Here is a 13,994-nt window from a genome sequence, read left to right as displayed (position 1 = left end):
TTCAAGCTATATTTATCATGGACAGTTTTCAGACAAACACTTTTCCTAGAAAGCCTGAAAGAAGCTTCATATGTGTAGTAAGCAAAACCATATGTGAAAGTGCAACAGAACTTGGGTTTCAAGGTACATATGGGGACCACAATAGACCTTGAATACCAGGCTGGTGCTCTGCAAGATGGACAACCTGACAAAACTAGAAAACAAAGAGATGTTTTTGCTTCCTCATTCTAGCAGTAGTTCCCAAACTGAGCTGGGAAAAATTATGGCATCCATTAGTATGTCCAGTCTGCTACAGAGTTTTGAATCTAGGAAGATTCTTAATTCCATTCAAATCTCAGATTATATCTGAAAGTCAGTGTCTCTGAGTTATTTAAGATTTTAACTACCTAGAATTCTACACTTATATCTTAATATCTGAGCTCAAATGAATTAATTCCTTTTACTTTAAAGTCTCACAGTTAAGCTTTAAGAGAAATTGATCAAAGAGAAATTGATTAAAATTACTGCAAAAAATCATATTGAAAACTAAAAGCTGAAGAAATATAAATTTAAATATCAAAAAGCATTTTCAGAAGACAGACCATATTGTGCTGCTATTATTCTATGTCTTTAAAGGTTTCTAGGATTGTTTTGGTCTACCTGTGTCAGTTGTATCAAATAAGGCACTTCAGCTCCTAGAGCACAGCTTTTCATTAAATACCATATAATCTATAAATGTGTTGATCTGATTCAATGACATTAACTTCTTTCAATATTCCTAGAAACATTGATAGTTCCATTTGTATATGTGACTTACTCTGATTTCTTGAGGCTGTTACCTGTTAGAGAAAATAAATGCACAGGCTAGTTAACAATTGTTGTTAAAGTACATAATCTTTTGTATACATGTGAAACATACCCCCTAGAGCCCCATGGGACCTGATCATTCCTGAGTTATGGGGATCTTATTTCCCCAGGTACCTCTAGTCAGAGACACAAACTGACATGGGTCCAAAAATTTCCTTGTTAAGTTTATATCAATTTATGCCTGCTTTCTCTTGAAGAAGTCATCTCAAGTTTTCAGTCCTCCAGATGACAAACTGTTTGCTAGTATTTAACTAGTTCTCTTAGACTCATCAAGAAATACTACTCTACTGTCAGTCCATGCATGTTTTTTGAAAGGAGGAGCTGTAGTTCTTCACTCTTGCCTTCCAACAACTTACAGCATGCAAATCCTTTGGAAGAGGGGCAGCTGTGCCCATGAAGGGAAAGATGAACTTGTCACATTGTTACCTATTCTTGGGATACTCTCTAAGGAATCATATCTTAGAGAAATGAAATAATCCTACAAGATGTAATTACACTGCAGGGCAACTCCTTAGTCCCCAGAACAGGCCTGGATTTAGCTCCCTTTCAAGAGATGTTGTTGAAGTCATTGTATCTAAAGCACAGCTTGTGCTGGCAGGGACCCCAAAGAGGTGTCATCATAAGGCCTGATGTAGAAAAGATTTGCTCTATATCACTTGAGAGGACAATGACTAAAGAACTATTTTTATGTATAGAGCAGTTTGGAGAATCTAAGGTCATATGCACCTTGCTTGTTTACAATGCACTTGGCAGCTCAGCAGGAGGTTCAGAACCATGGTACGCTTTTCAAGCAGTGTCTTTCTTTCTTCACATCTATTGGCACAACACTGAGCATGCATAGGCCTGTCTCACAGAGCAAGCACACAGGAAATTTGCATTACTGCTCACAGAGGGTGCAAAGAGGTTGTTCTAACCACAAATTATGCCTCCATCATTTTTCTACACAAAGGAAGAAGGCTTTTCCGCTTTCTCCAGGGTTTTGCATTTCTGAGGCAACAATGTTAGATTGAAGCATTCTGAGTTTGGGACAGAGGGAACAGCTCATTACACCTCCTTTGTAGGGTTAGTAAGATAACTTCATTTGGCTTTAGCTGACAACAACTTTACTGGTTTTATTGTGCTGTGTTTATTACTCATGGACAGTAAAAGATTCTTTCAGTAAGCACACATATGTATCTCAAGAATATCAGACATTTCTCAGGTAGGTTCTAGTTTGTAAAATTAGTATTATAAAGAAATCTTTTGGTGTAAGAAAAGAGTTAGTTGTGAAGGAAAAAGAAATGTTAAATTGCAGAGTTTTGAAGTTTGGCAGCTGGTAACAGCTGTGGTGGTTTGAAACCATTCCTTAAAGATTCTCCAGGGGTATCTTGGAAAAGTTAAGATTTAGAGAAAGCTTCCTCTGCAGGCTTGTAATGAAAAATGTTTTGCAAAGTGAAGGAATTGGCTACTGGGAGGAAAATAGGAGGAATGAAAGCATCTGGTGAGATAGCTTTTTGACTCATATCGATTTAGGTAACAAAATAAGCACTCTTCAAAGGTGAAGAAAGCCTAGGCTATGAACCTGAAGATGGAAACAACAGTATATTAAAGCCACTCAAGAGGGTGAGGAACTGTGGACCAGCTCTTGTAGGCCAGCAGTTTCTAAGCAGGAAGAGAATTTGTGATGATGATACTGATGCTTTATCTGAGAGAAAGAAGCAAATGAGTAACAGTTCACACTGCTGCAATTGAAAAAGTAGGGGGAAAAAGGACAGAATATAATTTTTATAGAAAAGACGATAATGTAGGGAAGATTAATATATTCATTAACCCTAAAGAAAAGCTATAGTAATCTTTGAAAGGGAAAATAAGGCCTTTAAAAAAGAAATGTTACTATTTGGGGGGGAAAAAAGCACAGAATCAAGGAAAAGCTGTACTGTGAGAACACAGTAACTGTTAAGCCAGAGAAGATCTGGTATTTGATTGAACTAATTAAATACCGTACTCAAAAGACTTCCAACTAAAGTCAGCTCTTAACTACTCCTACACATGGGGTGTTCAAGAGCTGATTCAGAAACAGCTAATTCTTACTAATTTGTACAGAAGATGATTATTGAAACAAACCTTACTGGAGATGAGGTCACTTGGTGGAATGCCTGTAAGATTTAAAGTGATCATGTTTCCTTCAGGAGAAGTGACCTTAGTAGTTCAACAAACTGGTCACTATGTTAAGCAGGAAACATAGTGCATTTTCAGGGAAACTGAAAAACCAGTGGAAAACTCACTTGACAGGTTAAAAAAAAACTGAAAAGAAGAATAGCTGTGGTCCTGGTAGAGTATTTTTTTTGCCTAAATCCTATAAGAAGTAAAAGCAACAAGTGCATAATGAAAACATGCAGCCAAAAAACAACCCTTAAAATCAGCTAGATAAATCTGGGCAGATTAGGTATTCTAAACGTCTGATGAACAGTTTTCTGTCCCAGAAGTGGAAGGACATGTCCCCTTAACCTATTCCCTTTTCTCATCATTCCCCTGGCCTCTCCACCAATATCAGAGCCCACAATGTCCCATGCATTGAAACTACTTTTAGGTAGCAGCCAAAATGTTTTTAATGAAAGCTTAAACACCTCCAGGTCTGGGCCATAGCTCTCAGGGAATTTGGAAATACAAAATTTATGTATGCTTAGGGAATCTAGTGATACCTGAGTGCTGGAATTCTTTTGTGAGCTCTTTTCAGTCTGTGTGAGACACAGGTGCATTGCACTGTACAGCAATTTATCTTCCATTATATGCTACTCTTTTGTTTTCCTTTGTACATTCAGCACAAATATTGAATGCTCCTCTCTTTGTCAGCTTTTCTCAAGTCTTATAAACAGAATTCATAATATTAGAGGTTTCTCTTCATTTTTCTCCTTGACTCTTGCCACATTTGGATTGGAAAAATGGGAAAGTGCATATTGCAAAGGAAAAATGGAACAAACATAGAAAAACTTTGATGAAGAGAAGGAATGCAGATCTTTACCTGGCAATAACTCATAAGAGTTCTGGCTAATGTAAATATGACTACAAGTACTTGTGTAGCCTTTACTTGTACACCTAAATGCTCAGGATAAAAACCGAGGTAGATACCATGAATTTGTAGGTTGGTAAGTAAAGACTGGCCATGAGTGGGGATCATTATATGTAGTTTTTAAAGGAAAGTTGTTTTGCAGGCAGCATGCCCACTGCAGCAAATACTGTGTATTTCTATATTTATTTCCCAGACTATTTGCTTTGTATTCTGTAGACTAATTCACCCTACTTAGGCCATCCACCACCTATTTTACATGCTTTATAAAGTAAGGAGCCAAATGAAGATTAAACTTCTTACATTTTCCATCCAAGTCAAAGGCATGGTTATCCTCTCCCAGCCTCTTGATGCTACGCAGAACAGGGTCAGACATGATGATTAGTTACTTAAATCAGAAGATCTGAAGAAAAAGAGGTGGGAAAGCAGGGAGGGAAGAGTATCAGCATACATTTGCCTATGAACATACCATTCAATTATACTACATTAAACTCCTGCTTACCTTAGCTTTGCCCTCATCTCAGGGCAACAGCACTGATTACTGCACAATTTATAACAGGTGTCCCAGACAGAGTGAAACTACAGAATAGAAAAATATCTCAGAGCCGCATGCCCAACTTACCTCTGGGTACAAGGCTTCAATGTAGGCCACTGTACCCATACCTTTCTTTCACGTAATGTATCCTAAAGAATAGTTACAATACCTTATTCCAGTCATTAAACACCAAAATTTGTATGTTTACACTTCTCTGTAAACCTCTCACAGCCTCTCACTTTAACCACATATTCAGATATCAAAGCCTTAACATCTTTTACCCAAATAACACAAGAATTCTTCTTTGTAAAACAGGTATTTCCTCAGTGACTTCCCAGCTACCTGATTTTTCACCTATTTAACCCTGTAAAGAAGCCACTCTTTTTATGGCTAATAGTATTAAAACTACCAGAATCCTTCATATTGCCAAGAGCTGTGTGAATAGCTACAGCCAGGCATTGCCTTACAGGGGGAGGACCGAGAAGTTTGGCTCTGAAATTGCCAGAGGATGTAGGAAATACACCCATTCCTGGATGAAAATGGAGGAATATAATAGGAACTGGTCCAGTGGGATTTTTAATAATTTCATATCCCATGAAGTCCTGACCTTTCATTTTTTGTCACTTCCCCCACCCCCAAACTACCTTGCAAGCCTTTCTCTTTCATCCTCTTCTGAATTGTATGTGTACAATTCTTGGCACATCACTGAATCCTCAGTAATGCAGGCTGAAAAGACCAAAGTCTCTTGATTAATTCTAAGCATCCAAGCCAAAGTTAATTATTCTTGATTCATTTTAGCTGATGATCATTAAAGATGCTTGAAGAACTGCCCCAGGAATTAAAGTTTTGCTATACTTACTGTTACATAATTTTTTTGTTCTAATCCAAATCTTATCTATCGTAACTTAAACTCCTTACTTCTTTTACAATCCAGCAAGAAAATGGAACATAATATTCCTTTCCACTTTGTAAGAAGACTGCATTTATTTGAATAATACTAGAAAGTCTCCCTCTTCAGATGAAGAAAGCAACTCATTCAGTTTTTCTTGGTAGAGTGTACTTCTAAACCTCTGATGATTTCCACTGGTCTCCTCTGCATTCTAGCACATCTTTCTTGACGTGATTAATATATAACAGTACTACAGCACCAGTCTTACCAACACTGAGCAAAGGAGAAAGATTATTTCAGTTTCACAGATGATATTCCTATTTATCTTCTAAAGCTCAACACATCAATACTATCCAAAAACTATCCTGTCCAGCAGGCATCATTCATTAGCTGACAGAAACAGTAGTACATCAGATTAGCATGCTGTACTAGCATATTTAAACAACCTTCCTCAGGGTCTGAATGTTTAACTGAGAATCACTTAAAACATCTTGAAAAATACTGTTGCTGGTATCTGCATTAAAAATTATTTAGATAAGAGAAATCAGAAATAATAGATGGCATTAGATCACCCCATCTACCCTTGATTGTACAAATACCAAACTAGGATACCTCAAGCATTGCACTAAAGTGAAATAGCATTTAACTCTAGCCAGTTAAGGTATAGCTGCTGGATTTTCACAAACATTTTTAAAGAGCTCAAAATCCAAATCTAAAGTAATACATGGAAAATGCCAACAAAGCAGCATATCCTATAGAATGAACATTAGGACCTGATCCAAAGCCCTCTGAGAACTTTTTCAAATTACATCTTTATTCAGATCAGATCTATAATCAACATAAAGGTGGGGACAGAGGGAACAGAGCAGGGGGGACAACAACATGAAGGAAAAGGGAGAGGAAGGACAGACAGAGACAGACAATGAAAATTGGCTCCCAAAGCCCTATCCTTCATTTTCCTTTAAAACTGGGTTCCTCAAATACTAATGATGGCATACATACAGAAAGACATTTTGCTTCAAATTAGAATTTAATGGCTTGTTCTTCAAACAGTTGCATTCAAAAAAAACAAAACCAAACTAATAATTCAAAAAAACCACTCAAACAAAAAAAAAAAACCCCAACCAAACCAAAACAGACCAAAAGCAAAAAACCCACAACCAACCAAACACAAAACCAACACCAAACCACAAAGAAACCCACAAACTGCATAAAGGGAATTTAGCACTTAGTTGAGATTGTTATGAAGGAAAAACAGAAGTACCCTTCAGTTCAGGAAGTTTCACCAGTTAACTCTAAAACATGAACAGGAGAGGTTTGTACTCACCCGTAGATGTGAAAAATCATGTATCACAGAACAAACTGCGAGGATCCTCAATTAGTCAGTGAAGCACCCAACCATTTCACATCATGTTTTCGTTATTCTAACCCATTTGTTAGAACTGAATCTTTAAATTGAGCATTGGCTGTTTGCACCTGGGTCAACAACCATGCGGTCACAATGGTTACAGTTCGTTGACATCTAATGGAGGGTTTAAATTTGACTAAGGTAATCTCACAACAGAAAGTCAGAGTGTTTGGAAAGCAATTATATAGAAGGTGACCAGACAGTTCTCTGGAAATTAAAAGCACTCAATGAAGGTACTGGAAGTGATTCATACATCAGTTCTTTTATATAGCATTTCTATTAGTATAGAATTTCTTTATTAGCCATGTGATAATTCAGAGTACACTACTGTCCCTGCAGTAAACAGCAACATCAGATGAATAATATGAAAATTGGTTCAGAGATTAAGCTAAATTAGGATTTAGAATTTGCTCAAAAGATTTGTTTTCTGACCTACAACTTGTCCTTCTTCTCATGGCTGCTAATATTTCTTCCTTTAAAATTAAGATTTCAAAACCCAGAAGCTCCTGAATAGTAGTTACTTCTCACTAGAGATAAGCCCTCCATGGATTTTTCAGTAAGGGACACTGGTGATGACAACTCTATGATCTCAGCCAATGTCACTACAGATTTTAGAAGGAAATCATAAACATAGACATGGTTTAGATCCCCCCTGGAATCAGTTCAGTACAGAGAGCCCTGACTGATAGGACAAGATAGAAAGGTAATGCCTTAATCTTGGTCACTGTAAACTCTTCTCAAGTCTTGTGTGCTCTCAAATTTTCCATGCTAAACCCTCGTGCACAAAAGTGCATCACAATTAAACGCAGCTTACCAGAACTCCATTTTCCTTATTTAGCATTGTTACTGTGGTCACTGAGCCAGCATAACCAAACACAAACCTGATGTCTTCTTTCCTTTTCTTAACAAAAAGATGTCTACATCTGTACCACCATACACAGTGTAGCTTTGAGAATAACACTATCTGAAATGATGTCACAGTGATAATTCTCTTGTCTAACATAACACAGAGTCAGAGGTGGGGGAAAAGTTATTACTTGCAGTAGAGGGCACAGGAGTGGAATGGCTGGGAAAAAAATACAAATGATGGAGCAGAACTCTACTCGGCTTCATTATCCCCTGCCAGCTTCTTCAGAAACAACATGGTCAAAGGTCATGAAATGCTTTTGTTTTTCAAGGTACTTGAGCAGAGCTCACACGTAGCTTGCAAGGAAGCACACTATTTCCATACAAAGTTTGACTTACTAGAGACAGAATAAAATTTTAGCTTGCACAAAGTACTTCAGTCTTTTCACTTGAAGACTTATCTCGGCATTCAGAAAGTGTGCACAGAACCTGCTACACACTGCTAATGAAGTTGATTAAGGGAGTGGCAAATTAGAGCTGAGACCACAGACTACCCTCAACCTTTTCAAAGGGCTTTGCTCCATTCAAAACTTCTGCTTCTTACAACTCATCCTTGAAAAAATTGTGAAGATCATTAAATTCTTACTTGACTTCATAACATGGTCCCTAAAAATGGGTTGATGCTGAAAAATCATCTGTTTCTGTGGATTGAAGTGGAGAACACAAAGCACTCAGTTTTGGTCCTGCTTCAATAGAGTTACCTTCCTCTTTTATAGCTGCTAGCAAAAACAATAGCCAAATCCACTCCATCTCTTCAAGCCCTATCCTACTTTGTTCCCACTTGATGTCCTGGGAAAGGAAATGTCAGCTTCTGTCGCTAGTCAGCCCTTCGGTGAATGAAGAAGTAATCACTGACCTAAAACAATAGGGAGCAGGACTTCAGTAAATTGAGGGGAGTGTGGACAGGTGTTCCCATCTCTGAGCTCTCACAGGGGACACATGCAAAGTCTTGCATTTTGGTGGATTATAGATAATATTTGGTTCATGAAAGATGGGCAGTACTGTGAGGATTAATTCCCCTCAGTCGTGGTCTGAGTTGAAGGGAAACATTTTGCTCACAGCTCATGACATTTCAATAACTCTTTGCAAAAGGAAGAAAAAGATCATAATTCACTAAGCCAAATGCAGCAAAATAACTTCCCTCAATCTGAGTACCCAATTTATTCTAACATATTACCATTCCAAATGAAAATATCCTTTCTTCTCTGGATTTTTATTCCCAACAGTTCATAGAGGAAGTGAATAAAAACAAATCATAGTTATTTCTGTACAGATAATTTCTTATTAAGAAATTAAAGCCCATGCATTCTTTTGACTCAGGAGGCCTCAACTTTAAGATGTAGTCTACAACTTGTTGATCTTTAGTCCAGCATTGACAACTGCTATGAGGAGTAACCAAATAAGATGTTTCCAAAGCTTCCTACAGGTAGCCAGAGATTTAGCACTAAGAGTTCACAGCTATGGAGGAGAAGGTGGCCACAGTTTACTACCAGATGAATAGACTCAAACTGTCACTGCAGGCTGAAAATCCAGATGAGCAGCTTGTTTCTGTTTTGCACCCATCTGTATCCAAGTACAGCAGTTTGAACTCCCTTGCCTGACAGAAGACATTGAACAGAGTGCTGTTAGGCTTCATGAATTTTTTTTTTTTTAAAACCTTTCATAGCCAAATTTATTTCTGTAGCTAATATACAATGGTTCTGTATCCAAGAAGCCAGACACTGACTTTTTCACTTGAGTATATTCCCCATCCTAATTGTGCCACTTACAGTCATAACACCTCAAAGTGTCAAAAGTGTAAGGCAGGTCTCAGTATTGTAGTACACTTCTGCTTCTACATGATGCTTTATCTGCCTGTCCTCTGATCCTTTGGAAAACAAAGGAAAATATTTTATTCACTTCTTAATTTCTCCCAGGTTTCTAGGAAGAACAGACCAATACCCCCATCACTATAACCTCCTTTCAGGAGGAATCAGGAGCCTTTTTTTGCAATCAGACTACATTTCTTCATACTGAAATGGGCAATAGTAGATAGTTTCCTTACAGTGACGTAAGAAAAGTCCCTCTGGCCCCTCTGTGGACATTTCTGTGAATATGACTTTCTCTTTTATGAAACATCAGGAGTCCAAGTCTGTGTCGGAAGTGGATACTTTCAGATGGGAAGCTAGCACAAAGAAAGAAACAAATTTATTTTTCTTCCCATAGTCTAAACCGTGACACTAAGTCACGGTGTATTTATTTCTTGGTCACAAAAATATGCTATAGTGAAACTGCAAAATACCTCCTGAGTGCATCCAGCAGGGAGGCTGGGAGGCAAGTGGCAAGGGACTTACCTCTAGTAGCTTCCCTTGTTTCTACAGTTAGCCTCTTACCATCTGCTCTTAACAGGTATCAGAAGCAAGACATGCACTTACTTATGCAGCTGATCCTACCCAAATCTGGCAGCTGATACAGATTTTTTCTCCATTCCAAACACTGGTGCAAAATTAAAATAGCAGAGATAGCAACACCACTTCTAAACCAAAACAACCCCTCATAAATTTCAAATGCAAACTATAACGTTTATATAAAAAATAAGTGACTCAACACGTTAAAATAAGAGAGGTCTTTCAAAGAGATGGTTCTGAGAGTGCTTGCCCCACCCTCCGTGCAACTGATCACTTGGTCACCACGCCTACTCATGTCAGAAAGTGGTGTGTCCGCCTAAGGCCGCTTGTTGGCTGTGCCTCTGCCTCCCCAGCCGCACTTGGACGCCGCCACTCGAACAGCTTTGGGGCCAGGAGCAGATCCTGCACAGACTTTACCACGCATGAGGTGCAGCTCTCCAGGATTGCTGAGGTCCGGGGACAGGTAGGTGTGGAAGGGCAGGAGTGGCCGGGAAACAGTGCCTCTGTGGCAAGCAGGGCAGGTCTCCAAGCAGCCTCCAGCAGCCAGCCTGGCCCGAGAGCTGAGGCTCCGGAACCGGTCGGAACCGGTCGGAACCGGCCCGGCCCCTCAGCAGCTGGGCAGAGCGGGGCCGCTCTCACGAGGCAGACGCGGGCAAGCTCCCCGCGCGCTCTTGAAGGCCAGAGGCGTGCAGTGCTCGCGGGGCCGGGTTAGCCTGTGAGGCAGCTGCAGCTGGGCTGCAAAGGAGTTCCAAGCAGAGCCAGGGGTATTAGAGAAGGGTTGTAAGGAAACGAAAGCCAGCCACCCATGCTGCTATGCATGCCTACATACCAGGGAGGAATTTCCCTTTGTTAAAGGAACTTTACACAAGGAAGACAGTTATCTAATCACTTCTTCATTACTTCTTCTCTACCAATGCTGCAGATGAAATCAAGCAACAATGAGCATCTCTGCATCACAACTGTTGCAGTGCCCCGGGTAACTTCCAGCTAGCACAAGAAGCTGCATTTCATCAGCATACATATTTATGTAAACAAGCACCATGAGCAGCCACAGGGCTTGCAATACAAATAGAGATATATGGAGCCTCCCATGTCAGAGTAGAAAGAAGTTTTACATGTAGAAAATAAAAGCAGTGTTCCTGTTCTTATTTTGATGCTGAAAAACTTGTCAGGCATTTGCAATTTACTTTGAAATTAAGTTTTGCCAGAGGAGAGTTTGGCCATAGTAAACAGAACTTCGTTTTATCTTGCCCTGCAGAGATGGATCATCTGTAAAAGTACTCTTTTAATTGATCACATTAGGTATCTCCTATTTTCCAGGCCATGAGCACTCATGAAGTATAACTGAACTGTTCATTCTAAGCAGAATTTCATCCATCATCATTAGTTACTTAGAAATTCACTAGTAAGTGAATTGGAGTATAATCCCAGATATGCAGCCTCTTCCCAAACATATATTGCAGAATTGTTGGGTTTGTCACACTGCCTGAGCTTCACCCCTCCTATGCTTAGAGACCATATGTGCACTCCCAGAGCCTATCTGGTGAGAATTTATTCCTGGAGAGGCAAGGTGTCTGTATTTGCTATCGTCTTTCTTGAGAGTTTGGCACAGAAAACCAAAGGCTTTAGTAAAAGTAAATAAATTTTCCTGGTTAATATTGTTTAAGTATCTATTGTAATAAGAAAGGTTGTGGGCCCTGCTGATCATGATTGGCCTTTTGTTGTCAATTAGCTCCAGTCTTTAATTTTCTAAGAATTGACACCAAGTTCAGATATTTCTGTTTGTTTACAAGCAAATACTCCATTTTTACTTCTCTCTTTCTAGTCATCTTTTCTCCCACATATGTTCAGTGGAAGTTTACTGACCTGGCAGCTGTAACCTAATTGTATTATTCTTTGTAACTTCATTACAATATATCTTCCATTCTCATTTTTGCTTAAGAAAGGATTTTGTTTGTTCTAGCACAAGGATGCCACTCCTCTGATGATTGGTTGTAGTTAGCCAACTCACAAAAAACCCCAAACACCAATCAACCAACAATCCTTCATAGACAAGAAAACTAGCAGCTTTTTGTGCAGAAGATTTCAGTAATAAAATGCTTTTCTATGTATTATTCTTTCTTGATGTCACCTCTCTGTGGTGGCATGGGAAGGCAAGAGGCAGGAAGAAGGTTACAAATCTCACCAGAAAATACATATTCATCAATGGATGTGACACTGGATTTGGAAATACGGAGGTTTGGGTTTTTTTTGATGGAAAGGGGTTCTGTGTTGTCTGACTGAAACGGGAGCCAAAGAGTTAAAAACTGTGACCTGAAAGCAGATTCAGACAGTGCTGTTAGAGATGTGAGAGATTTGGACTGTGTTGAGAAAATGGCTGCATGGGTCAAAGCTGAAGTTCAGTCAGAAACTGAGTACCAGATATCGGTCTTAAAAATAAATAAATAACGTTTTCCTAAAAATATGCTTATTTTAATTTGCTGGCTGCTGCCACTACTGATGCTAATTCACTTCAGGAGGAGCGGTATTGCAGTAGACTTTACAAAGGCCCAAGATCCTACCGGCTGGATTCTACTAACTTTGAGTCTCAAATCTGATCTATTATGATGTGTCATAGTACCATTTCACTTAATGCTAAATGCCAATCTCCATTTGAGCTTTCATTTCTTCATAACATTGCTTATAACTTGCCAAATTGGTTTTATTTGGAACTGTGCTTGGCTTCAGGCCAAAAGTGTGGGGTTTTTTTCCCCCCAAAAAAACTGAGTAAGGCGAGATTGGTAAAATTATTAATTCATATCACTCTAATAGCTGATACAAAAGAAAAACAGGGGTTACATTTTCTTATTTTCCTCTCCCACATCTACGTTTTTCAAATCAGTCTCGTGGTTTTTTCCTGCCTTCACCTCATATTTTGGAGCTGGCTGTTCATTTTTCAAAAACACTTCCCATTGGGTTGGGGCATGTGAGGCATCTCTGCTACAATAGAAATGTGAGTGCAGGAAAATGAACAGTGAAATCCTTCTCTGTCATACAGTACCAATTCCATTTTCAAACCTTCAGGAAGGATTTAAATTTAATAATTTCTTTTGGTATCAAGAGCTGTTCTTTACTGTCCTGGCATTTCACTCACCTCAGAATTAGGGCACATTTACTTACATCTCATTGATACTACATGTACCAAGGAGGACCAGGTCTATTCTTACACATTTTCTGCCACCCAATGTAGTTGCCCTTTTCCATACCTGGTCTTCCTCTAGTGCACTGTCTCCCATAAAAAGCCAGCACCATCTCCTGTCCAAAATGCAGTGGCAGGACAGCTACTCAAAGCATGATGGAAAGCATGGTGATAAAACCTGGACACTGAGAATAAAGCTGATTACAGCAGGATATTCTCAAGCAATTTTTCCAAATCTTTTTTGCCTTATTGGTCACTGATTTTCTGTGGAGTGTCCCTCCTGCAATATCCAGTGCCACACAGAGCTGTGAATGGGGAGGTGTGAAGTGTGAGGAAAGCAAGTTCTGATTACATGTTTACGCAGTAGCACTCAGAGCTGCATCACAAGTGCTCAGCAAGCTCTGGGTCAGAGCAAAAAAAGAAGCAGCCTAGCAGTAAATGATAGAGGCTTTTCCCATGCAAATGATAGAGCTTCTGTTTGCACAGTTTGCAGAATTTTTCAAATAAAAACTCACACATTGCTTAGTTACTCAGGCAATTGATTTGCATCTAGTATCAAAAAGCTGCCCCTGGTATAGAAAAAACAATTTCATCCCTGAAAGTTTTCACACACAAGGGTGTATCTTAAAAGATTAAGTCATATTTATAATAACTTGTTCAGGTGCAGAAGAAAAGGTAGAGGTCTGAACCAACCTCTGTTAAATCAACAAAAAGGCTCCTGCTGATTTCAAGATGAAGCACAGATGGGTCCTTCCCAGCTGAGTAGATTAGTTCTCCCTAATGAGTCTTGACAATCCCT

General features: G+C 39.1%; 1 protein-coding gene across 1 annotated transcript in view; it reads right to left on the bottom strand.

Moving 5' to 3' along the window:
• The window catches only part of ABCB11 (ATP binding cassette subfamily B member 11), a 37,307-nt gene extending 33,017 nt beyond the window's left edge, over positions 1 to 4,290 (bottom strand). The window contains exons 1-2 of the mRNA XM_054173129.1: positions 4,196 to 4,290; positions 797 to 818 (exon numbers count right to left, since the gene is read on the bottom strand). Of these exons, the coding sequence (XP_054029104.1) occupies positions 797 to 818; positions 4,196 to 4,268 (95 nt within the window). The 5' untranslated portion in view covers positions 4,269 to 4,290. The remainder of the gene's footprint in view (positions 1 to 796; positions 819 to 4,195) is intronic.
• Positions 4,291 to 13,994: the final 9,704 nt, after the last annotated feature.

This window comes from Dryobates pubescens, chromosome 2, assembly GCF_014839835.1.
Source record: "Dryobates pubescens isolate bDryPub1 chromosome 2, bDryPub1.pri, whole genome shotgun sequence".
Lineage (NCBI taxonomy): Eukaryota > Metazoa > Chordata > Aves > Piciformes > Picidae > Dryobates > Dryobates pubescens.
This window is presented reverse-complemented; position numbering and strand designations above follow the sequence as displayed.